The following is a 24666-nucleotide window of genomic DNA, read 5'->3' on the forward strand; positions in this document are numbered from 1 at the left end:
TAATAATAGAATAAAATAGATTAACCATGATGACTAGGGTACTCAGTGCCACAACAGTTAAAGTGAATACTGAATGCAATCCAATTGGAAAGAAACTCAAAATATACATTTAAACTTAGTGCGAGATGAGAGAAAGGCTGTATCTTCTAAGTATGTAATAATGGTGTTATAGTATCTGGAATAGATTAGGCACTAAATAAATACTAGAGGAATTGAAATAGATTTGTAGACATTCAAAAATAAACTGTGGAAAGTATAATTTATTGATAGTTTATAACTATCAATACTTGAGTCTCTATAAATACAGTAGATAAATTTTACAGGTAGTCAATAGAAATAGAATTTTCTCCAACAAAATATAAAATATTTATATGGCATTTTATATAACTTTATAATTTTAAGAATGAGCTAGAAGTGAGCTCTGTGGCTATAAAACTGTCTTCCCAATGTATATAAATAAATTTCTTCCAAAGGTAGATATATAAGATATAAAAGAATCATATTCTTTTATGAGGCAATGTGCAGAAATTAAAAATAAGGCTTACAAACTCATTGACTAGAAATAGCTACTAATCTGGGACATATGCTTATTAACTAAAAGTATAAAAATTTTAGTGGTATTCCATTAACACCTTGGAAGAGCAAAATACTGTAAAATAGTATACAGCATCATGAAGATGCATAAGGACCCATGTGTTCTGCTTGTTTCTTCCAATGTCTAGTGTTTTTGCTATAAAAACATTTTCCCCAACACTCTACTTATGCTGACCTTTCATGTCTTTGTGTTTCCAGATGGTGGGGGGGCGGGGTATCCATGAACCACAGCAGCAAAAAAGAACTCTTCCAAGAACTTCATGAATGTGAATTATATCATACCTGCACAGACTGGTCTCTCCAACAGGAAATTAGCTTCAAAAGTGAAAGGTCAGCCTCAGGTACATTAGATGCATTCTTTCCTAGAAACACACAGAACACATTTATATCTTGAGAGTATTAAAAATGGATAATGGCTTTTAACATGGGCTGCATATTAGAATCACCTGGGAAGCTTTGTTTTTTTTTTTTTAACATGAGTGGCCAGGTTCAATCTTCCAGAGATTTTTATTTTACAGATCCTGTGTTAGAGGTGAGGCAGGCATTAATGCTTTGCAAAAGTACTGCAGATGATGTAAATGTACAGCCAGAGTCAAGATCCATTTGCGTACGTTTATACACACACATACACACATTTACATGTAATTTTAACTATATAACACATATTCGCATCAAATCAAAACACAATTTTGTTCATTTTGCTGACCCAAGACAGATCACCAAATCTTACAATTCCTTACTCATAGAAATTATGAAATTCTACTCTGCCGTGAATTAGTCTGTATCACATGTAATATCAAAATAAAACTTTTTTTTTTTTTTTAAATTTGTCCTTACCCAACCATACTACTCTGATTAATAGGTAGGGCACTAATGTTTTAATTTGATTCATTCTGTTACATATTGTTTCTTTTCTGTTTGCCCTCTCCAATGTCCTTGCTATCTATATGCCTTAAATGTTCAGTGTGAAATTTTAAGAATGAGCCAGAGCTTGGTCTATGTAAATTGATTCATAGAGTGTCCAGCAGTTCCCTACACATATAAAAAAAGCACTTAATAAGTGCCTTTCATTAATTGTACATCAATATGTACATATAATCATAATGAACAATCGATGATATAAGGTTTTCTGCTGGCTGAAGTCTGTTATCTAAGTGCCAGATTGTGAGAGTGAGATAGGAAAGAATGGTAAGGGCCTGTGCAAACGGAAAAGTTGTTACTATGATTGTCTATTTAAATTAATATATTGATATGTGTTTGACATCGTGGTATCAACTATTTAAATTAGCATTTGTCTGATAAACTTTTCATCAAATCACTATTTTATATTAATATGTGAGATGCCTATCTATATATGAATATATATTTACCACATTACTAGTCAAGGAAAATGTAATAGAAGGTATTGTATACAATGCAATTTGAGAACATGAAAGTAATATATAAGAAACTTCTGACCAATTATTGATATATTTTTTCCTAATGGAGCATTTAATACAAATGTAAAATGACCAGGAACAGTATATAAAACATGTAAGCATGTTAGAAGATTATAATTTTGACATGTTTTCCATTTCTTCATGAACAGAGGGTAAGGGAAAATTTTCTTTTGATCTCCTTTTTTCCCTCCCTCTCCTACTTTGTTGACCTTGTGACTCAACCATCAAAGCTAAGTATCGGTCTCAACTGTAACTACTTACTAGCATCATGGGGTACTTCACAGCACACTTTAATGTGATGTTAAAATTTTAATATGAGATGGAAATGAGAGCCAACTTGTCTTGGCAATGTCAGCAAGCTAAAGAATTAATTGCAACTTAAGGGGTAAAGATAAAAAGAAAATATCCCAGGCTTACCAATATTATTCAGTCACCATTCCTGCTGACAGAAGTGAATGCTGGTTCCTATCAGTCTTTTAGATGAGCACTTCAGAGTATTATTTTATTCTTCAGGATTTGGCTTTATAAAATTAATACCATGAAGTCAATACTTTCTTTTTTTTAATCTTTCTTCTTCCTATGATTTTTTGAAAAATATGTTTCCCTAGTCCTTACCTGAATTTTAAATGCTATAAGTGCCAACCTAAATTTCAGAGAGATGATTTTATGCTAACAGTGGTTGCTTAGGCTGTTTGACTGGGGCAGCCATAGGAAAAGCAGGGGCCTTCTTGATTGTGGTTAGTAATCCCCTGTCTTTGCAGAAACACTTATACTGAATATTAAATTCCAATCCCCTTCCCAGTTACCAGTGCTAAAAAAGTAAAAGGAAAACTGGATAGGTAACCCTCAGAAGGGTGACTACCTACGGAGAAAGGAGGCAACCCAGACTGGGGCCATTTAGAGGGACACTATCTACAATCATAAATGTGAGAAGTGGCCTGACACCGTGGACTGAAATGGGGTTAGGAATCAGATTTGGATTGGCATGCAGGCCCGTCTACTGAATAGCTGTTTGCCTATGAGTCATCTAACTTCCTTGACCTCCATTTTTTTGAGGGTAAAACACAGATGCTGCCTTCTACTGTGCAGGGTTCTTTTTACATTAAATGAGATAATATATGTGAAACCATATTCTTGGAACATACTAAGCACTAGATAATTGGAAGCTATTAATACACTCTCACTTAAACATACTCTCTTTTTTTTAAGAGTAGGGGGTGAGCACTAAGAGATGACGTCGGATGGAGGTGTGTATGTGGTGACATAGGTAGAGCAGCCAGATTGTTTAGCGTCTTGTGTGCTACAGTAAGGGTGGTGGCTTTTATTCGGAGTGAAACAGAAGCCACTGAAAGGTTGTACATAGAAACGTGAGGTTCTGACTTAATTCTGAATAATCATTCCTGCTGGTTGGTTGGGAACATAGCACAGGAGCCAAGAATAGGAGCAGAGAGGTGATCAGGAGCCTCCTGTGGTCATCCAGGCAAGACAGGATGAGTACTCACAGGGCTGAGGGTGAGGGAAAGGGAAGCTGAGGAAGCTGGAGTTGCTGGTGTAGGGGTGAGAAGCAGTCAGATTCTGGGATACATTCTGAAGGCAGAAGTGACACATTTATCAACAGATTGGATGTGGGGTATGAGGGAAACGGAAAGTAAAACATGATCCCAAAGTTCTTGGCTTGTGCCATTGGCAGTTGGAAGAATAGAACTGTTGTTTACTGAGATGCCCCAAACTTGGAAAGGCAGGTTTGGGAGATAAATTTGCTATGAGGAAACAAGAGAAAGTTTAAACACTGAAGTTGTTAATGAGAAGAGTGCAACCTTCTGAAATGCAAGAAAATTATCTAATAATCATTTATTTGGTAATAAAGATAGTGATGCAATAAACTTTCCAATAAAACACAGAATAACAACATCATCTAAGTACTTCCTTTGCTGAAAAGTTTCAAATGCTTAGTTATTTCAAAGATCATTTGAAATCTATGTTTTATAAATGTTAAAATCTTATATTTATGTTTTAAAATTATATAGTGGTAAATCTAGGTTTTTAAATGTTTTATAAATGTCACCCACCTCATTTTCTAAATGAGGAAAGTAAGGCCCAGAAAAGCTAAGTGACTAGCCTAAAGTCACACAGCTAGTATAATCACAAACATAGATAAATCTATGTTTTATAAATGTTATTTATTTTGACATTGCTAACCAGTTATAGAAAGACTAGTTATTTCCTTTCATAAGAAAAAGAATCAGATCATATCTGTATTGGTAACTTCCTTACCATTTCGTGAGCAACTGTAGAAGCTTGACATATTTAAAATGTCATTCCCAGCACTTCTCACCTTATTATGTACACATTCCATTCTGAAAGAACTGTTGAAAATAAGATTGACAGTATATTACTAAAAACATGAAAAATTCTTTGAGGAAATAAATCAAAGATATCGGTACATGACCACTTAAGCAAATTTGAAAACTGAATACAGATTATTTTTAGCAATACCTTTCACACCAATTTCTTTTGTGAATCTGATTTCCTCACTTTACTCCCACCTAAAATATTAATCCCAATTGACTTGCAAATCTGAGTTTGCCAGAATTATCTGTGACCTACATTTACAGGAGAGGCTTTGCTATTTTAAGTCACATGACTACTGACTAATGCAACAATTAAAAAACCCTAATAGGTTGACATCTGCAAAAGAATTCTCCTCAGGTACCATTTGAGCCTTACAAAAGTAGATTTTACCCTAGGCCAGTGTTCCAATCATAGGAATCTTCCAAAACTGCCAGGGATGTTCTCATAGATAGGCAATTATTTCCTTAAAATTCAGTTAAATCATGCACCCAGTTGTTAAGTGTACGAGGACTTCTCAGCCTTCACAACCACAGTAAAATCTTTGTGAAATGGTCAAATTTGTTGGAAGGATTTGGTGTGGCAAATCCAATATACATTATTTTGATTTCTTAAAAAAATAATATCTGGGCTCTGACAGCCAGATCAAATCGGAAGTGGCTGCGGTAGAAAAGCAGTCTCTAATCCTGACACCTTCATTCTATAATTTGTTTCAATGAAGAATTCTTTAAACAGTCAACTGATGTGTGACAACATTTGAAAGGCTATATAATGAAAGGCAACCAAAAGTCTGTAAGCTTCCCTAAAGTACACCGACATCAGACACATCATTTCCATCCTGTAATCTGTGTCAGGAATAACTTAGAATGAAACCTCTGGCAAACAACTAAGTCCCTCATCTGCTCTGTGGGATTATGATTAGACCGATAAATCAAACTGGCTAGCAGCCTAAGCTTTTAAGAATCTGACAATCACCTACACCACCCACCTCATTTTATAAATGAGGAAAGTAAGGCCCAGAAAAGTGAAGTGACCAGCCCAAAGCCACATTGCTAGTGTAATCTCAAAACTAAAAAGTTACTATTAAACTGTGCTATGTATAAATGAATTACTAAAAAGTATCCTCTATTGTATTCTATTTTAATATGTCAAAATATAAAATAAATGGTAAAATTGCAGTTATGAAATTTTCAAATTTTTCTTTCCCTGATGATATAAAATATATATTATCATAAGTATTTACTTAAATGTTTTTGTTCATACTTAATTCACACCATGTATAATGGATTTCAAGATGTATGTGTGTCTATGTATACATTTATCTATCTATCAACTCATTCAACATCCTATACTATGACATTCTTGGCACATATTATGAGAACAATAAATATCTGTTGAAAAAGTGAATTTTTAATTATATAGATTTATTGCCAAATTATATTCCAATTCCAAACAACTAAAAGGGAGATTCTCTTAAATGTGTTTTAAACCAAGAAATTGTTGCATATTTACCCCCCACTGGAAAAAAGGGAGAAATGTTAAAGAGCTGAATGTAGCAAATAATGATTTTTAATGTCATAAAATAGAATTGTCAAAATCTCTAGGTATGCCTTACCTGCCAACTCTACATGCCAATTCTAAAGGCATGTTAACTAACTTATTAACTAAAAATAGTCTGCTCAACAAATAAACGATAGTATTTGACTCCTGTAAAAAATCACAATTTTTGTCCAGTCCTCTTGGAACTCCAACCTGATTTGGAAGAGTGGCTGTGTATTTATTTGACAAGTCCAAAACTTTCCTGGAAAATAAATTTACTCCTGAACAGTCTTTTATCATTTCAGTATTGCATAAATCCCAACCTGGCAACATCAGTGAGAAATAAACTTCATTTGAAGCAAGTCCCAAAGAAACAGGTCCCTGAAGCTTTAAAATATTGAGGTGCTTAATACAAAGATAATCTAAATCTTTATCCACTCCCCATGGCAAAAGGCAAGACAGAAACAATTTAGCTGTGTCTATTGTGAGACTGGCATCTACTTTTCTTGATGGCTTAGGCTGAATTTTTTTGGAGATCTTCATTTTCTTCTGCCTTTTAATGACATAATTTTCTTCCAAAAATTTGATGGCATTATCTCCTTGGGCCAGGCTTTCAGTAAGAGGCTTGGCTTGTGCCTCTGCTGAGAGAGGACCACAGGCGGTTTTACTTTTTCTCAGTGTCAGTGTCTTCTTCTCCACCGTGCTCCTGGCTCTTCTTAGGACCTCACCACCATAGAATGAACTGGAAGAGTCAATGTCACTGAGTGGAGTTGGTAGCAAAAGTTCAACAAGGTTTTCCAGATCAAATAGAAGAATATGAAAGCCTATGTTACTCCATTTTATCTTCACAGGCAAGACACTGAAAGGTCTTGGGAAAAATTTGGCATCAGCAACCTAAGGGGACAAAAATATTTGTGTCAAAGTTCTTGCTTATTAAGTCATTTCATTAAATATTCCATGATTTTTAAAAAGTATTAAACTGCAGTACAGCTAAAGGCAAATAATTTCAAATTTTTGTCTTAGCTCTAAAAATTTCTCTTTAAATATATTCTAACATTCTTTGAAAACTTCTATTTTCCTACATTTTATTTTTCCTCTAAATAAAATGAATTATGTCACTGGTATAAGATGGTACTAGATTAACATCCTTTAATATACACTCTCACATTATATGAAAAAAAATACTTGCACACCCATGATTGTAACAGTACAATTTGCAATTGCAAAAATATGGAACCAACCCAAATGTCCACCAATCTACAAGTGAATGAAGAAACTGGTATATATATATATCATATACCACATATGGTATGTATTCTATCATACCATATGATATATATGATAAGATACTACTCTACCATAAAAAGGAATGAATTAATGGCATTCACAGTGACCTAGGTGAGATTGGTAACTATTATTCTAAGTTAAGTAACTCAGGAATGGAAAACCAAATATTGTATGTTCTCACTCGTATGTGGGAGCTAAACTATAAGAATGCAAAGGCATAAGAATGACACAATGGACTTTGGGGACTCAGGGGAAATGGTGGGGAAGGGATGAGGGATAAAATACTACAAGTTGCGTGCAGTGTATACTGCTTGCATGACGGGTGCACCAAAATCTCGCAAGTAGACTGAAGCACTTAATTTTGTAACCAAATACCACCTGTTCCCCATTAACCTATGAAAATAATTTAAAAAAAAAACTATCATCAAAGTGAAGATACAACCTATAGAATGGGAGAAATTTTTTTTGCAATCTATCGATCTGACAAAGGTCTAATATTGAGAATCTATAAGGAACTTAAACAAATTTACAAGAAGAAAACAAACAACCCCATTAAAAAGTGGAAAAAAGGACATGAACAGACACTTCTCAACAAAAGACATTCATGTGGCAACAAACATATGAAAAAAAGCTCATAATCACTGACGATTAGAGAAATGCAAATCCAAACTGCAATAAGATACCATCTCATGCAAATCAGAATAGTGATTATTAAAAAGTCAAGAAACAACAGATAATAGCAGGGCTGTGGAACAATAGGAACAGCTTTTACCCTGTTGGTGGACATGTAAATTCGTTCAACCACTGTGGAAGACAGTGTGTCATTTCCATGAAGACCTAGAACCAGAAATGCCATTTGGCCCAGCAATCCCATTATTGGGTATATACCCATAGAAATATAAATCATTCTATTATAAAGACCCATGCACGTGTGGTGTTTATTGCAGCACTAGTCACAATAGCAAAGATATGGAATCAACTCATATGCCCATCAATGATAGACTGGATAAGGAGAATGTGGTACATATAGTACATATACACCATGGAATACTATGCAGCCATAGAAAAGAATGAGACGTGTCCTTTGCAGGACAGTGGATGGAGCTGAAAGCCTTACCCTCAGTAAACTAATGGGAACAATAAACCAAATACCCCATGCCCTCATTTATAAGGTGGAGCTGAACAATGAGAACTCTTGGACACAGGGAGGTGAAAACACACACTGGGGGTTGTCTGTGGAGGGAGCAGGGGAAGGGAGAGCATCAGGATAAATAGCTAATGCATATTGGCCTTAATACCTAGGTGATGGGTTTTGATAGGTACAGCAAACCTGTACATCCTGCACATGTATCCCAGAACTAAAATAAAAATAAAGAAATATATCATACTTTCTTTATCCAATCCATTGTTGATGGGCACCTAGGTTGATTCCATGTGTTTGCTATTGTGAATAGTGCTGCAGTGAACATACAAGAACATATGTCTTTTTGGTAGAACTTTTTTTTCTTTTGAATATATATCCAGTAATGGGATTGCTGGGTCAAATGGTAGTTCTTTAAATTCTTTGAGAAATCTCCACACTGCTTTCCACAGTAGGTGAACTAATTTACATTCCCACCAAGTATAAGCATACACTGTATACATTCCCACTTATATATATATACACAGTATAAGTATCCCATTTACTATGTGTCCTCACCAGCATCTATTGTTTTTGATGTTTAATCATAGCTATTCTGACATGTGAGATGGTAACTCATTGTAGAGTTGCATTTCTACGATGACTAGTGATGTTGAGCATTTTTTCATGTTTGTTGGCCACTTGTATGTCTTCTTTTGAGAAGTGTATGCTCATGTCTTTTCCCATTTTTAATGGAGTTATTTATTTTTTACTTGTTCAATTGTTTACATTCCCTGTAGATTCTGGCTAGTAGACCTCTGTTGGATGCATATGAGAAGACCTCTGAAGTGATGGCTAGAAGAAGGGTAAGAAGATAGGCATATAGCATCAACTGAGAAAATTTCAGAATGGCTGACAGGTAGAATATGGGAATGTAGAGAATAAGCTACACAGAAGACATGAGAGCCAGATTACATAAATCTGTATAAACTCTATTGAGTACTAAATGTATTCTAAGAATAGTTATGACTCTTAAAGGGGAATATAAGCAAAGAAGTCACCTAATCACAAACTATAGCGTGGTTTCTTCTGGATTATTGCTTAATTAAGCAGGCTAAAGGCAGAATTCTACCCTCCTATGCACTCTCACTTCCTCAAAACTATAATCTCTGTCTCACCATGTAGATCTCCTTAACTTCTGGGCCAATCAAAATCATAGCAATTATTTGAGCAATATTTCCTGTTCTCCTCTTCTTATTTTGTGATCCACACAGCCGCAATAGGCCTAGTACACTGCCATAAGCAAAAACCCAAAATTTCTGTTCCTAAATATGTTTACCATATCTAAGAAGCAACGGAATATGTTGCATTATTTTAAAATCATAAATGTTATTCCAAATTTATTTAGCATACAACAGAGTTGGTTTCCATTTAAAAACAAGTCCATTCGATTATAAATATAAATCATTATGTTTTAATGTATTAATATTATTAAACTCCAGCCAGTAATCACTGTTTGAAACTTTAGGAAGTATATGTTAAAAGTCTTATTACCAAAGGGCCTTGGAAAAATAATGACAATTATTTTGGATGTAAGTAACACAGAAAAATGACAATAAATGCTAATAGTAGTATTTTCTGAGTTTTTACATTTTATAGATTGGGCAGACACAATATTCAGTAATGTTTACCAAAGGCTACAGTGAATCTTAACTTTATTTTTATGCCTCCTATATGCAATACTTTTCACAGACAAAAATTCTATTAAAAGCACCATGCTAAATGCAAAAATACAAATGTAATTATGTTAATTTTAGAATGATAAAATATATCTAAAACATTATTCTAACAAAAGTGTTTTGGAAAAATTCATCAATCTGATTGCAATTTTCAGAAGTCTAGAACAAGTAATTAAATGCAACAGGTATTTCATCTTATCTATGCCACTGCAAAAATGTGAAGACTAAATATAAATTTTAAGTGATTGGTTTACATGTTGTTTATAAAATGCTATCTGATTGCCTGACAGATAATTCTGTAATGTGATTTCCAGGTATTGGATCATAGAGAAGGTTCTGGTATTTTCCTCAAAAATCATCACTTTAACTACTACTTTTTGAAATCCCAGGTTGAGGAAAGAGAGGAGATATTGTTTGCAATTGGTACAGCAAGAGGTTGGCACAAAAGGACAATCCATTCCAACCTCTGAACTTTGGAGAGTCTGGGAGTAAAATAATGCTGATACATCTACATGTGAATGCTATAAACAGCAGGTGGGAGTAGGCAAAGGCACAGAGGGTTGAATTCTTTGTCTGAAGTAGAAAGGCTGGGAAAAGCTACTTAGTCTGCAAGTCTGCAAGTAGAATCCCAGATGGCTGGCAGGCTGAAATTATTCCTCTACTACCCACAAGAGCCCAGAATAATTAAAACCAAAGTCAACAACACAAAATTCAAACTGTAAGCAATCCAAAGTACATATAAACAGGAAAAACAAAAAGGACCAGTTGTTCAGACAAAAAAAAATATAGATATGAAAGTACATACAAGTCTAACACTTTTATCTGAAGAACAAAAAAGTCTATTGCTTTATTTTCCTTTTCCTTCAGCCTACTATGTTTCTCTTGTGCTTTCTTCTTCCTTTTCTCCCTAATAAAGACAAAATGGTTAAAACAAGACTGGTTTTACTCCTGGCTTTTGAAGGTAGAATCCTCCTAGCAACATGTTCTTTCTAGCAGCATGTTCTGATAACTTCTTTCTCAAAACATTTTGGACCCCCCACTGAGTTTGTTATGAAATATTTTACCCCTGCCTAAGTTACTACAACCATAAAATAGATTGGATAAGACTGATGCTTAAAACTACCCTCATCTTCTCACTTTTATGATTTCATACAGTAACAAATATAAATATGTAAATACAAAGTGAAGAAATAGAGCAGCAGCTGCCAAAACGTTTTAGATATTTCCTTATGTTCCAGAGTGGAGAATTTAGAAACTGTCTAATTTGACTCTTTCTTCTTACACTAAGGGGAAATGAGAGCGAAGGGAAATGACTTGTTCAAAGTTAACAATCTGGCAAATAGCCCAACCAGGATTCCCAAGTCGGTTTTTCCAATCTATTCTACTGATGACATTATCCACTTAAATTCTTCAAAGAATGAAATAATATTTTCTATTTATCATTTTTTAAACACAGAAGGGTCTTTATTAGCTGAACGTTCATTTTACAATACAGCACAGTCAGTGAGCTGTATAAGGAAGGAAAAGTTGTCATGATGTGAAAACATTCACTAATGAACTAATCACATAAAAAATTAGTACCTAAACACTCCTTGCTTTATAACACAAAGACCCAGCCCCATCTTTTAGACTTGAACCAGTTATCTGATGATGCAATTCAACTGTAGATAGCAAATACTGTTAAAGATGCAGGATTATGCCAACAGTGACAGCAGAACTCTGACTCATAACCAATGGCATTGACGAATAAGGATGTAGCAGAGGAAACCAGGTAACTTGAGGAAACTAACTCAGATGCTTCAAATGAAAAATGTTTTAATGTTAAGTATATAAGTAGGACTGTGGAAAGCTTGATTATCCTTCAAATTCTTTTCTAGAATAAAGCTCCTTATTCTTAGTGAAATTCAAACATGAAATAAAAGATGACGTATCATGCACCATACAGTTTAATTAGAAAAAAACCCCACAAAACTCACTCATTACATAGTCATTTAAGGAATTAGTGCCTAATTGCAATCATAATCTAAATTTTCCTCAGCATAAATAAGCTATGTTATTTTTCATTTTTAATTTCATTTTTAAGTTAAAAATAAAATGCTTTTTAAAAATCCCCTTAACACTCCTCCATTCAGCTAACTCATCAGATTAATTCTGTGCTCTCCAGTCCCTCTGACCACCAGGATACTGCTTTCTACTTTCTGCATTCTACTCATAGTAACTGAAATATTTACTTTCCAGTAATTTCAATTCTCTTTGTTCTCAACCTTCTTTTCTCAGTTGTGCTTATCAAATTAATTACATATTTTAATAAGCTATGCAAATATTAAAGAATTCTGTGTATATAATTTAGTTCCTAAGAAAACAAAGTTTAGTGATCTAAAAGACCCGATGGTGATAAATGAATCCCTTTAAAAATTGCTGTCTGATTGGGTACAGATAATGTATTATAGAAGACTGAAAAATAATCATAAAAGTGTCAAAGGAATCTGCATTCTAGTTACTCCACAAGTTTCAAAATTACCTCTCCATTTTAAGTAAATAAAAGCTGTAAGTCGTAGCTGAAGCATTAGGAAGGTAGTTTATGCAGAGAAAAATTAGGAAATTTAACGTATAAATCTATACTCAAGGGAAGGTACCTCCATCAAAAGATTTATGACAATGGAAGTTTTTCAAGTGAGAGATGGCACAGATGATAGGAAAAAAAATTGACATCCATGTATTGAATACTATATGACTGAGATATTATTTAATGATTAGCCTAAATTGTAAATTTAACAGAAAAGATAATGTAATTTCTTGATGCAGAAAATTTTCTGAGAAACAAGTCAACAATATAGATGAATTTATAACAACTTACAAAAAGTTACCTTTAAAACTTATGCCATAAAAAGGTAGAAAATATGGTACTTAGATACAAAAAGAAATTACAGTAGATGCTTATATCTTTATTGCTAAAAATTTCAAATAACTGTGTTTTGACAAATCAATAAATTCTACATATTTTTAAAATATGAGTTGATTTCTAGTCAAGATAGCAAAGTTTTAAATTTTTAAATTCATACTGACAATAGATTTTTTAATTTAAGGAAACTTAAAATGTTTAGCTAAGCTCAAAACAAACATCGTAGAAGACCACAAATGCAAAGAAACAAAATGCTAAGTGAAGCTAAAGTCATAGGCCTGCTTACCAACAAGTCTGTAAGCAGATGATTAGGCTTTAGAGTCCAACTTCAGAGGTTAAATGTCAGACCTGTGGCAGGTGGACAACCTCGAAAAATCCTGATCTAACTTTTAACTGACTTCAAACCCTCATTTTGCACAACGTTTCTCTCCTTCTGCATCATGATCATCTGAGTCTGGGATCTTTTATCGTTTAATGTGGTTTTCCCCATTACATTTTTACTTGTTGTTTGCTTCAAACCTAGGCTGCACAGCACCAGTGGAGTGACAGAGCATATTTTAAAAAGTGCTTTGAGCATATTACTTCTAGATTCTCAAGAGCTCCCAAGTGTCTGTAGAATTAAGTTGAAATTCATTGAGTTGGCATATCCAGACTTCCATTCAGGTTCTTTATCCCTTCCTGTCTAACTTTGCATCCCTTTGCCTGCATGTGGTCAGACTTCTCTGACTGATGCCTCACATGTTTAACTCAATTCCAAGCCTGTGCTTTTTCCTGTGCCTGTCACCCAAATCACAGTTCTTTCCTTCTTCTAGGGTTCTATCCCAAATCCTTTTTTTGTTTAATGCTTCATCCTTATCGTCCCCAGCTCTATATTCTCTCTCCCTTCAACTCTTTAGCAATGACTTTCTGTATCATATTTTTAGCCTGAGGCATTCACAGAGCCTGTTCATGCATGAAAGTGTGAGTGAGGCTCCTTCAATTCAGGAAATATATTTTCTAGTGTGAACTATTTGAGGGCAGGTTTCATGTCTGATTCCTTCAGTCGGGGGTGGGGAGTGAAGAGGATTTACTTCCCAAATCAGTATTTTGCAATTAATAGTACTCAGGTAAATTCATTGAATGAAAAATATGTATTCCTTTTCACAACCAGGAAAATGAATGCATAGTACTGACCAATGAAAGCAGCATTTTTTCCTTTTAACTGTAAGGAATGGGTGAACAAACATCAACTTCAACTTTATTATCAATACTTCAACAACAAAAGAGTTCAGAATAATTCTCAAGAAATGTGAGTCCAACCTCTTAGCTATAACATTAGACAAAGTCTTTTATCAAGGGTGATGTGAAAAATGTTTAACACTACAGTGGGGCTTTCTAAGGGCAGCTCCATCACTGCCAGATATTCCAGTGCCTTTGCAAAGTAAGACATGCTCAGGTCTAATTTCCAATCTAGCAGGGCTTTCATTTCCTTCCAATCATAAAACAGAGGGCTACCCTGGAACAGAAAAACGACACAAGAAAGAACAATGACAGATTTCTACTCCTTGGCAACATGCCAAAGCCTTGTTTAAACATGGTCTTGGAAGTCAGGAAAAGTGTTTTGCTACTGGTACGTTAACATATAAAATATCCCTCTAGATTTGTAATCAAGATTTGATATTTCCTTCTAATCACATTCTTTTTTTCCTTGGTACATACTGGCCTTGCACCAAATTACAGAGAAACATACTGAAAAATCAGAAAAATGTTCCAACTTTAAAATATCAATAACGTATTATTTGTGCTATGATACATTTATTAAGCCATGGTTAGCTGGGTAATGGTGGCTTACGCCTGTAATCCCAGCACTTTGGGAGGTTGACGCTGGTGGATCACCTGAGGTCAGGAGTTTGAGACCAGCCTGATCAACATGGCAAAACCCTGTCTCTACTAAAAATACAAAAATTAGCTGGGTGTGTTGGTGGGTGCTACTTGTGAGTCTGAGGCAGGAGAACTGCTTGAACTCAATAGGCAAAGGTTTCATTTAGCTGAGATCAAGCCACTGCATTCCAGCCTGGGCAACAAGAAGGAAACCCCTTCTCAAAAAACAAAACAAACAAACAAAAAACAAATCCATGGTTACTGCAATGCCAAATTTCTCACTAAGGAAGTCCGCTCCATCTCCTGACATCTTTGTTTCTTTTAATGGCAACAGCATTCTCCCAGTCCACCAAGCTTATATCTGGATATTACCTTTTCTTTCTCATCTCTGAATCCCCTCTCTTTCTTCAATGCCTTTCCTACAATATCCTTTCCTTTATAGTTTATTAACCATTCATTCACCCATCTACTCATCAAATATTCACTAAGTATCTCCTATGTGCTATATGTGGATGACTCAACAGTGAGCAGGACAGACAGTTGCAGTCCACGAAGCAGGAGCCTGCATCTGAATTCATCTCACTTAAATTCCTTTCTGGCCGGGTGTGGTGGTTCATGCCTGTAATCCTAGCATTTCAAGAGGCTGAGGCAGGCAGATTGTTTGATCGCAAGAGTTGGAGACCAGCCTGGGCAACACAGCAAGACCTCATCTCTACAGATAATTAAAAATTAGATTAAAAAATGCTTTTCTTGTCTCCTCTCCTAACTGCAGTCTGTGCCTGGCACTCCTGCCTGATTCTTCTGCTATTAATAGTTAATCTTGGCTTTATAATCTTGGTGATTGCTCTGCCTTTGTGTCTCTTTTCATGCGGAAAATGCCCTAACACCCATCTACAGAAATTGTAGTCCTGCAGAGAGCTCATTTTCCCCAAGAGACCACCTTCCCTAAACCCTTACTAATCTGCCCTTCCAGTTGTAATCGTGCCTTCCTTGGACTTTCCATGACATTTTAATTTCCTTTCCAACCTTTACCTTTTGTCATCATCCTATGTATAAGTGTCATTATTCTTCACCCACTCAAGTCTCTTAAAAGCTGGACATGCCTCAACCTCTGTGCATTAGATCAGCAGGAATTTGTTCTGTTATGAGTTCAAACAATATGAGGTATTTTATAGAAAATTTCATTGAGCCTGAAAGTACCATATAAAATTGAACCATATAATCATGAAGGACAACATATTAATTTCATAACATTCTCCTTCTAGTAACTATTCGATACTGAAATATAATGGTTGAAGATGTTATTCCAGGTCTTTTAAAAAATAATAAAAACTGGCACATTTTAAAAATTAAATATGCTTTTTTTTAATGATAACATGGGATATAGCCTTTGGGGGTGAGTCCTGCACATTTCAGTTAGCCCATCTCTAACCTCTGTGTGACCAGAGAAATTCACTTAAGAAACTGTCGCCTAAGTGAAAAATAAATGTCTTACAACACTAGCCCATTTAAGCACCTAATTATAAGGTCAGTCAAAAGTCAACTTGTTCTATGACAGATTGCTTTCATCAGTGGCTTCCTGTCCACCCAGGGCTTAGAGTAGAGTTAGGATGCCTCTACTCTTGGGTCCTGGTACGCTTGGATGCCATAGCCATAACTTTCGACTTAAGTCTCCTCAAAATCTCATTGATGCAGAACTCCAGGATAATTTTTAAAAGGACAGAAGTTATCTTTACATAAGCCAGTTCTCCACAGATGACAAATGAAAACTAGCATTTTCCATTCTTTTTCTAAAAATACATGTGCCTAAAATCATTGAACACTTTCTGGTTCTTTAAAAAATTCGTTAAAATAGAATGCCTGGGTAAAAAGCTCGGTTATATTTAACGTATGGGCTAAATTGCAAGGCTGCTCCAGCAAGTCTGTTTAAAACGCACTTCAGCAAATGCGGATACATGCAAGTGATTATTTTGTCATGCCGTCAGAGAAGTTAGTACTTCTTTTAATATTTATGAGTAATAGGAAATTTGCATTGTGGGTTTTTAGTGAGAAAAGCTTAACAACTATTTGTAGTCTTCTGTAGTTTGTGTCAATCTTTGCCAGATTTCTTAGTTTACTATTCATCTTTTCCCTTTAAATTCGTGTGAGTCCCTTTATAGAGAAAGATATTCCTCCTTTATTGACTATTACAAAGATTTTTTCAAGTCTGTTATTAGGTTTTTAAGTTGAATTATAAGTTTTTGAGATTTTTTTTAATACAATTTTTTAAAGTAGTAAAAATACTCAATTTTTTCATATTTTTTCTTTTGAAAATTTGCCACTTAAACATTTTGAAACACAATTACTAAAAATATTATCAAATATTTCTCTTGTAATTTATCTTTCTACATTTAAAATTTTTATTCATCTGAAGTATATTTTTGTGAAAGGGAAAGAGTAGGGCTATAATTTTGTATTTTATACAAAAATTACACTCAATTATACCGAAGCCTCTTAATAACTTTCCTCTTTGACTTTAAGTGCATCTTTAACAAAGAGTAGGTTGTGACATGCTCATTCCTGGACTTTCATTTTTTTCCCCATTTATCTCTTTCTGTGTTCTTGAACTTGTACCAAGTGCTACTATTTTACTCTTTCTCTCTGTGTGTGTGTGTGTGTGTGTGTGCGCACGTGTGCGCGTTTGTGTAGATAAATATGTGTAGATAGATAATATGTTTGACATCTGAGAAGGAAGGCTCCAGCCATCATTCCTCTATTTTCTAAGTTTCCTTAGCTCAATTCACACACTTATTTTTCCAGAAGAATTTTGTAATCAACTCATTGGTTCCCAAAACCCACTAAAGAGATTTTGAAATAAATTGTTATTAAATATATAGAGTTGTGAGTATGTAAATCTTTAAAATAGTAGGCTTTCCCTCTGGGACTACATTATTTTGTTAAACTAAGGTATTTTTGTTTCTTTTAGTAATTTTTAAAATATGGTTTCATATGGGTCTTGCATATTTCTTATGAAATATATGCCTATTTATTTTCTTTTATTGCTATTAAGAATGAAATTTTAATTCTATTGTGTATTCTAATGGGCATTTCTATATAAGTACATTAGTTTGGTTTTTAGCCAACTACCATGCTTAACATTATTTTCTGTTTTATTAGGTTTTCTAATCTATTAATATTTTATATGCAGAGTGTCCACTATTACTCTATTTGAATAAAGGCAATGCTTCTCCTTATTTCCATCTTTCCTTTCTTTTTCTTATATTTTGACATTTGCTCAAACTGTCAGAAAAAAAGTTAAATAACAGTAGAAAGGGTAGGTTACTGTAATTTTACTTGGTATGATTACTATTGTTATTTTAAAAACTCATTTGATTCATGTATTTTCTTGATGTTGAATTAGTTAAATGGTTATTCTAGGTCCATTTATGTGAGTAACCATCCTTCTTTAATCCCTGTAATTTGAAGTTGAAATATGCAGTAGTATTAAGTAAATGAAAGAATAGTGACATTCTAATAGCATAAACTAGTAATAATTGTATATTAGCACATAGTCTCAAATTGCTTCCCCACAAAAGATTTTCTGAAAGTAAAATGAAAATTGTACATATTGGAAGCTTAGTTAAAATCTAATCAGGGTAGATCTTTATGTGCTGATATTTAAAGGTATCTGCCAAATATTTTTGATTTGACAAAGTAACTTGCAGAATAGCTGTATAGTATCTCATTTCTATGTAAAAAATTTATATACATGCACACACTTATGTGTATACATGTTTTATTTCATGTCTAGAAAGGAGCACATCAACAGCATCATAATAATAGAGCCTAACTCAGGGGCTGTGGTTTGAAGAGTGAGAGTGGTTTCTTTACTAACCAGAAACGTCAGGGTCCTCTCTGTACTGGCAAGCATTCACTTTCTAAAATTCAGCCTTAAACCATTAGTGACACATGAAAACCAATACTGCTACACTGTATTTTGGAAAGTCTTAAATTACAACATAAACCATACCTGAAAAGTCAAGTTACTCTATACATCACTGGCATAATATCTAGGAAAAGAAAATGCTTTTAAATTTTCCCCCTTCAAATACATCAAGACATGTCATCTACTTTAACTGATTTAATACACGTAACCACATAAAAATTTCATGGCAAGTACAGCATAAATGCTATTTTTCTTGTCTACCTTCTTATCTCTGAGGGCCGTTTGCCTTTGGGATCCAACTTATTCTGGGAACTGGGCTACCTCCCTTAAAATGCATATTTCCATTAGTGATGGAGAGTCCTGTATTGGTTTATCTCTTCTGTGTCCTCTTTCCTAAAGCTAGTCAACTTTTCCTAATCTATAAGCTTCCCCTTTGCCACTGGCTTGTCCATTCGAAGATTCTAAAGTAGAAAATGCAAGTTAGAAAAAATATCTAATTCTTCATAAATGTAATAATAAACTAATATTTATCCAGTGCTAAAATTATTTCATACAATTTTTGCTTTAGAATTATTTATTCTAAAAACTGAACTGAAGACTGATACAGATATTGACTTAAGAATTCCTTGGTTTATGAAGATTTATGATATAAGGCATGAGTGCCTAGCCTCCATTCCAGCAGCAAATTAGTTAATTAATATTGTAAAAACTAAATGTTTATTGAGAATACTTTTATTAATGAAATCAAACCATCACAGTACACAAATGTGATGAGGAATTTTTTCTTTTCCTGAAATGTCGCTCCTTCTTTCCTTGAAAAGATGGTAAAGCTTCATTCTCACTGAAGATGTTAAAGTCCCTAGTTGTTTTGAAGTCCAAAGCACAGTTTCTAAAACAGATGGAAGCTGGCTTGAGACATGCTCCTCATCAAACTTCCTTTGGCATAACCAAACACAATGCTAAGAACCTGGCCATGATAAAAGCAGCTGGTGGAGGAGAGGCTGAATCTGGTCTTTCCTAACTCCTCACATACCTAGGTCTACCTTCAGAATAATCCTAGATATTGTTTGCTTAAGTTAAAAACTGAAACGTGTGTGTGTGTGTGTGTGTGTGTGTGTATAGAGAGAAAGAAAATATCATACTTTTCAAGAATTTACCATTTCCATGATCTAACCTAAAATGTTTAAATTCAATTGAAAATATGTTTCATGATCACACCACTGTATTACAGTGACAGAGGAAGACCCTGACTCAAAAAAAAAAAAAGAAATTTTCATAGCATCACAATACCATGTAATTTTAATTTTACATATGCAAACAAAATATATGAAAATCTATCCATGAAAAGCTCATACACAGTAACATACTTTTTATATTCTATCTGAACCCTCAGTTAGAAAATCCAAATAAAGTTTAAGTTTATGTTTAATTGTAAATGCTAAGCTAATATTGGTTTCTACTGTAATTACATCAGGAATAAATTTCTATTGTGACTTCATGAAAACAGTGATTCTCTCAGTATTAAAATCCAATTATCCTTGAAGAAAATTTAAATATTTGAGGAGATAACCATATTATAAATAAGTACAAACAAACACAAACCAAAAACGCTAACTATACCTCCAACATACAACTGGAAATGTGAAAGAACATTAATTTTATTGCATCGGTGCTTGCAGGTAGGAAAGCCTTTGCTTTAGTCCATTTTTTCTTGGTGTCCTATAGTTTTTCTTAAGACGTTTAAGAAAAAAAATGTAGGCATTCAAAAGAGCTTGTTCATATATCCCCATGGGAATTCTATCTTCATTGACAGAAACCAGTATCTATAATTTTAAAGAATTTTGTAACTATTTAAATGAATGAAAAATATTTATAAAGACCTGTGCTCCTATTGCACCAAATATATCTCAACATTCATAACAAATAATTTAATTTCATAGGGAGCCCATAAGCATGTAGGGATATACTAGTTATCAGAAGTACGTATCTTACAAAGATATGAAAAATCTGGAAACCATTGGTGGAATGATAGGAACAACAACAAGAAAAAAATCCCAACAACTCGTAAATCAAACAGCAAGATGTAAATGAAAGCGCCAACCATTCATTTTCAGATTGGTGGAATGATAGGAACAACAACAAGAAAAAAATCCCAACAACTCGTAAATCAAACAGCAAGATGTAAATGAAAGTGCCAACCATTCATTTTCAGATTCTTTGAGCCCTAGGTTGCTGAAGATCCTTGTTGGCAGTAAAAATGTCTCCTTCCAACGGGTGGGGTGGAGAACAGCATGATTGGCAGGGCAAATAGAAGACAAAGGAGAAAGCCTTCAATCTGCAGCTGATGCACAGGAAGAACATGGGGAGCTGAGTTTACAATAGAGACAGCATTACCAAGCTAATGGCATGGGCAATCATGGGGCCACTACGCATCTTGGGTATCAGCAGGGCATCCATTTTCAGCTAAGTGTTAGAGTACCTTTTTGCTTTCTCTCACCACTGCAGGGGTAAAACAACCTAGTGCGTGAAACCCACTGACTGGTAATAAATTACTATATTGGATACTTTTTGTTTTCTTTCAGCAATGACTTTACTGTGTATTCTTGCTATCATTACCAATTAAAGTGGAGCCTGTTTTAGCGAATTGTATCTAACTATATATCAGCCCTGATGCTCCAATTGCTTTGGCAAGTATCACAGGGTCAAGAGGCTCCTTTGACCTTTATCATCTAAGTCTTTCTGACCACTCACTATTTGAAGTAATCTCAGCTGAACAGATGGACACTTCCTGTAACATTGTAAAGCTTAGAATATAAAGATAAAGGAAATTGTGTTTCAGGCCTCAAACTGGTTTGTGCCTGTAAAATATTATAGGTGTGTTTACAAAATCTCCAAATTTAAAGTGTATAATCTGACTCTGGCTAATGGACAAAATTGCTCTTTCTTTTTTAATTATAGGTTTTGTGTTTTAAGTGTGAAGAATAGCAGAATTTTGTAAAGCAGTTCTCAGGGCTACCCAGTTACATTTTTAATGCATATATCAATAAACCATTTTAAAATGAAGGGTATCATTTACTGTGCAATGAGCCTTTTGCATGTTAGTTTTTAAAATGATGTACTAAGAATGATGTGCCAAACACAGAAAAAGTAAAACTGTAAATGTTGGATGAAGTAAAAATTAAGACTTTTATTTGTCTTAGGCCTAATTTTTCTCTTAAACGATATCATTTAACTGCTAGGAGATTCTAGTATTTTTGCATATCTGAATGTAAAAGGAAACTGATTAAGCACTAGCTTTTTATTTTTTAACCCATTTATGTTAGTATATCATACATGGTTATTTGAATATTTTGAAATTGCTAGTTTAATTTTAAGTAGGACATATACATTTTTCTTCATTTAATTTAAATGTTAGTCTCCTTTAAATAAACTGATTAAATAAGTTAGTGTTCAGACCAGGCTACTTTTTAGAGAGAAATGGTGCATTATCAATAATTACATTGGAACAGCAGGCATGAGGCAAAACTGTCCCAGTGAACCTGGATGTACGATGACCCTCTCTTACAGGAATAAGGTGATGAGGTGGTATATTAAAAAGCATCCGTGTTTCTATAACACTCTTAAAATGTGACTATGGTTTTGTAAACCATAACTATATCTCTATAAGTGTATGTTTTAAATGACTGCAAAGAAATTAAGTTCCTTTCTTAACTCTCAGATTGTTTATTTCTACTTCTCAAAAAACTTCTGATGTATATAGCCAAGAAAAAAATAACCAAAGTTCTCATCATAAAAATATTGCTAGATTGTTTTAAATGTTTATTTTTGTATCTCATGCTTATAAAAGCCCTGCGACTAGTACTCTCTTATTGTGTTTCCAAAATAATCTCTCAGCAATCAACCAAAGTTCTGTGAATGCAGATTCAGTTGCAGGAAAGTGAGAAATAATACAAATAATGGATTTAGAGGTGAACAAACTGCTCATCATTTTTGAAAAACTTTTTAAGACTGAGGTAAGGGAGAGAGTGAGGGACAGAGGAAGAAAAGAAATAAGGTAAACAAAATCACCAGAGACCAGAAGACTGTTTCAGGTCACCTTGTATTGAGAACTGGCTAACAAACAAGAGACAAAAGCTAGGGACCAATGTATTCTCCCTGTAAAAAGAATCACAACTACAAGCATGTCCCCAGCTTCTGGAAAGTGATTGAAACCAAGTGCCAGCTTTAAACTTTCATGGTTTTATAAATAATTCTGAAAAATAAATGTACAACAAAATGTCCCATCCGGGAACTGAAGTACTGAAATGAAAGAAAACATCAAATAAGGGCTCGGGGCAGTTAAAATAAAAAGTGGCAAGGAAGGTAAGGTATGGCCAAATAGGTGTTATGCAAAGGAAGTCTCATAACCAAAAATAAAAATGGAATAATTAAGGGTCTTTGTTAATAAATTACTGAAGCCAAAATATTTCCCCAAATTATAGGGTATTGCCTGTACTAGAGATAATATACAAAGGATTATCCTTTCTTGATACAGTGGAAAGGTAAGGGTTCCATTGGTCTTATGGCAGGGACTCCAGTAGAAGGCTCAGTAAGTCGGACCAGATCTCAAGAACAAAATGTGAAAGATCAGAATTATTTTTGTGCACAAACAGACTAAACAATAATATAACTCCACGTGAAAAATAGAAAAGATTGTGTTCAATTGTTATAAAATCACAGTAGTGCAGAATATGAAATATTATCTCAGACACCAAATTCTGAATTATAGAAGAAACTAAAGGTATTAACATACATTCATAAATTTTTTAAAAATATAAGAAAATCAAGGGACATTTGAAAGAGGTTCATTACTTAAAAATAGCTTTTGCTATATTATTTTTGCCTTTAATAAACAATACTAATGGTGTTTACATAGAATTCCATAATAAAGATAATCACAAGAAAGTTAGACATCCATAATCCTAATACCTAGGGAGATCCTTAAGTGTGGTTTTCTCTAAAGAGAAACCACACTTTTCCACAACATGTCATATAATCGTATAGAGTCCTAGAAATGATCTGTGCAATCATTAGTATGTTTTTTCCTCTCTCGTGACCCCTCTCCTCAGCCATCAGTATTTTTACCAAATGCTTACAGCTCTCCACCTTTTCGCAGCACATGGCTTCTGCTTCATTAGCTTTGTCTCTGTGTAACAGTGAAGAGCAGAGGCCCCTTCTAACCCCAGATTGGTACACTGAGTGAATAAGAAATAATAAACTTGAGTTGTTTTAGCTGATGAAATTTGGGACAGTGTTTGTTACTAGAGCATAATATAGCCTATGCTGATCTAGACATTATCCAAATCAATATCAATATATACATGAATATGTAGGTAGAGACAAGAGATGCTTGGTGATGAATTCAATGTTATATAGCCGCTTGTTTAATCAACCCAACTACTGAAGTGCCAAAGTTGAAATTAAAACTCAGATTGACTACTTCTAGTCCAGTGTTTCTTCCACTACATGAAATGTGATTTCTCATGCTTACGTGCATTATGCTTTCCCTGGAAACGACTAGAAGATACAGAAACAAATTTCCCCCAACCTCCCCACTTCTGACAGAAGACACATCTATTTGAATAGACGCTTCTTAATTCAATTTTGGTCTATTCTAATAATTCAGTGGCACTAATAGAATAAAATTCTCAATATCAAATTTTTTATTTTTATTTTTTTTGAGACAGAGTTTTGCTCTTGTTACCCAGGCTGGAGTGCAATGGCGGGATCTCGGCTCACTGCAACCTCCGCCTCCTGGGTTCAGGCAATTCTCCTGCCTCAGCCTCCTGAGTAGCTGGGATTACAGGCACACGCCACCATGCCCAGCTAATTTTTTTTGTTTTTAGTAGAGACGGGGTTTCACCATGTTGACC

The 24666-nt window shown here is 34.3% G+C and overlaps 1 protein-coding gene across 1 annotated transcript in view; it reads right to left on the reverse strand.

Annotated features, from left to right (window-relative positions):
* WDR72 (WD repeat domain 72) overlaps positions 1 to 24666 on the reverse strand; it is a 210639-nt gene that overhangs the window by 81793 nt on the left and 104180 nt on the right. Inside the window, exons 15-17 of the mRNA XM_009005469.5 lie at positions 5998 to 6815; positions 4308 to 4399; positions 877 to 956 (exon numbers count right to left, since the gene is read on the reverse strand). Coding sequence (XP_009003717.4) covers positions 877 to 956; positions 4308 to 4399; positions 5998 to 6815 — 990 coding nt within the window. The remainder of the gene's footprint in view (positions 1 to 876; positions 957 to 4307; positions 4400 to 5997; positions 6816 to 24666) is intronic.

Source organism: Callithrix jacchus, chromosome 8 (genome assembly GCF_049354715.1).
Source record: "Callithrix jacchus isolate 240 chromosome 8, calJac240_pri, whole genome shotgun sequence".
In the NCBI taxonomy this organism is placed as follows: domain Eukaryota; kingdom Metazoa; phylum Chordata; class Mammalia; order Primates; family Cebidae; genus Callithrix; species Callithrix jacchus.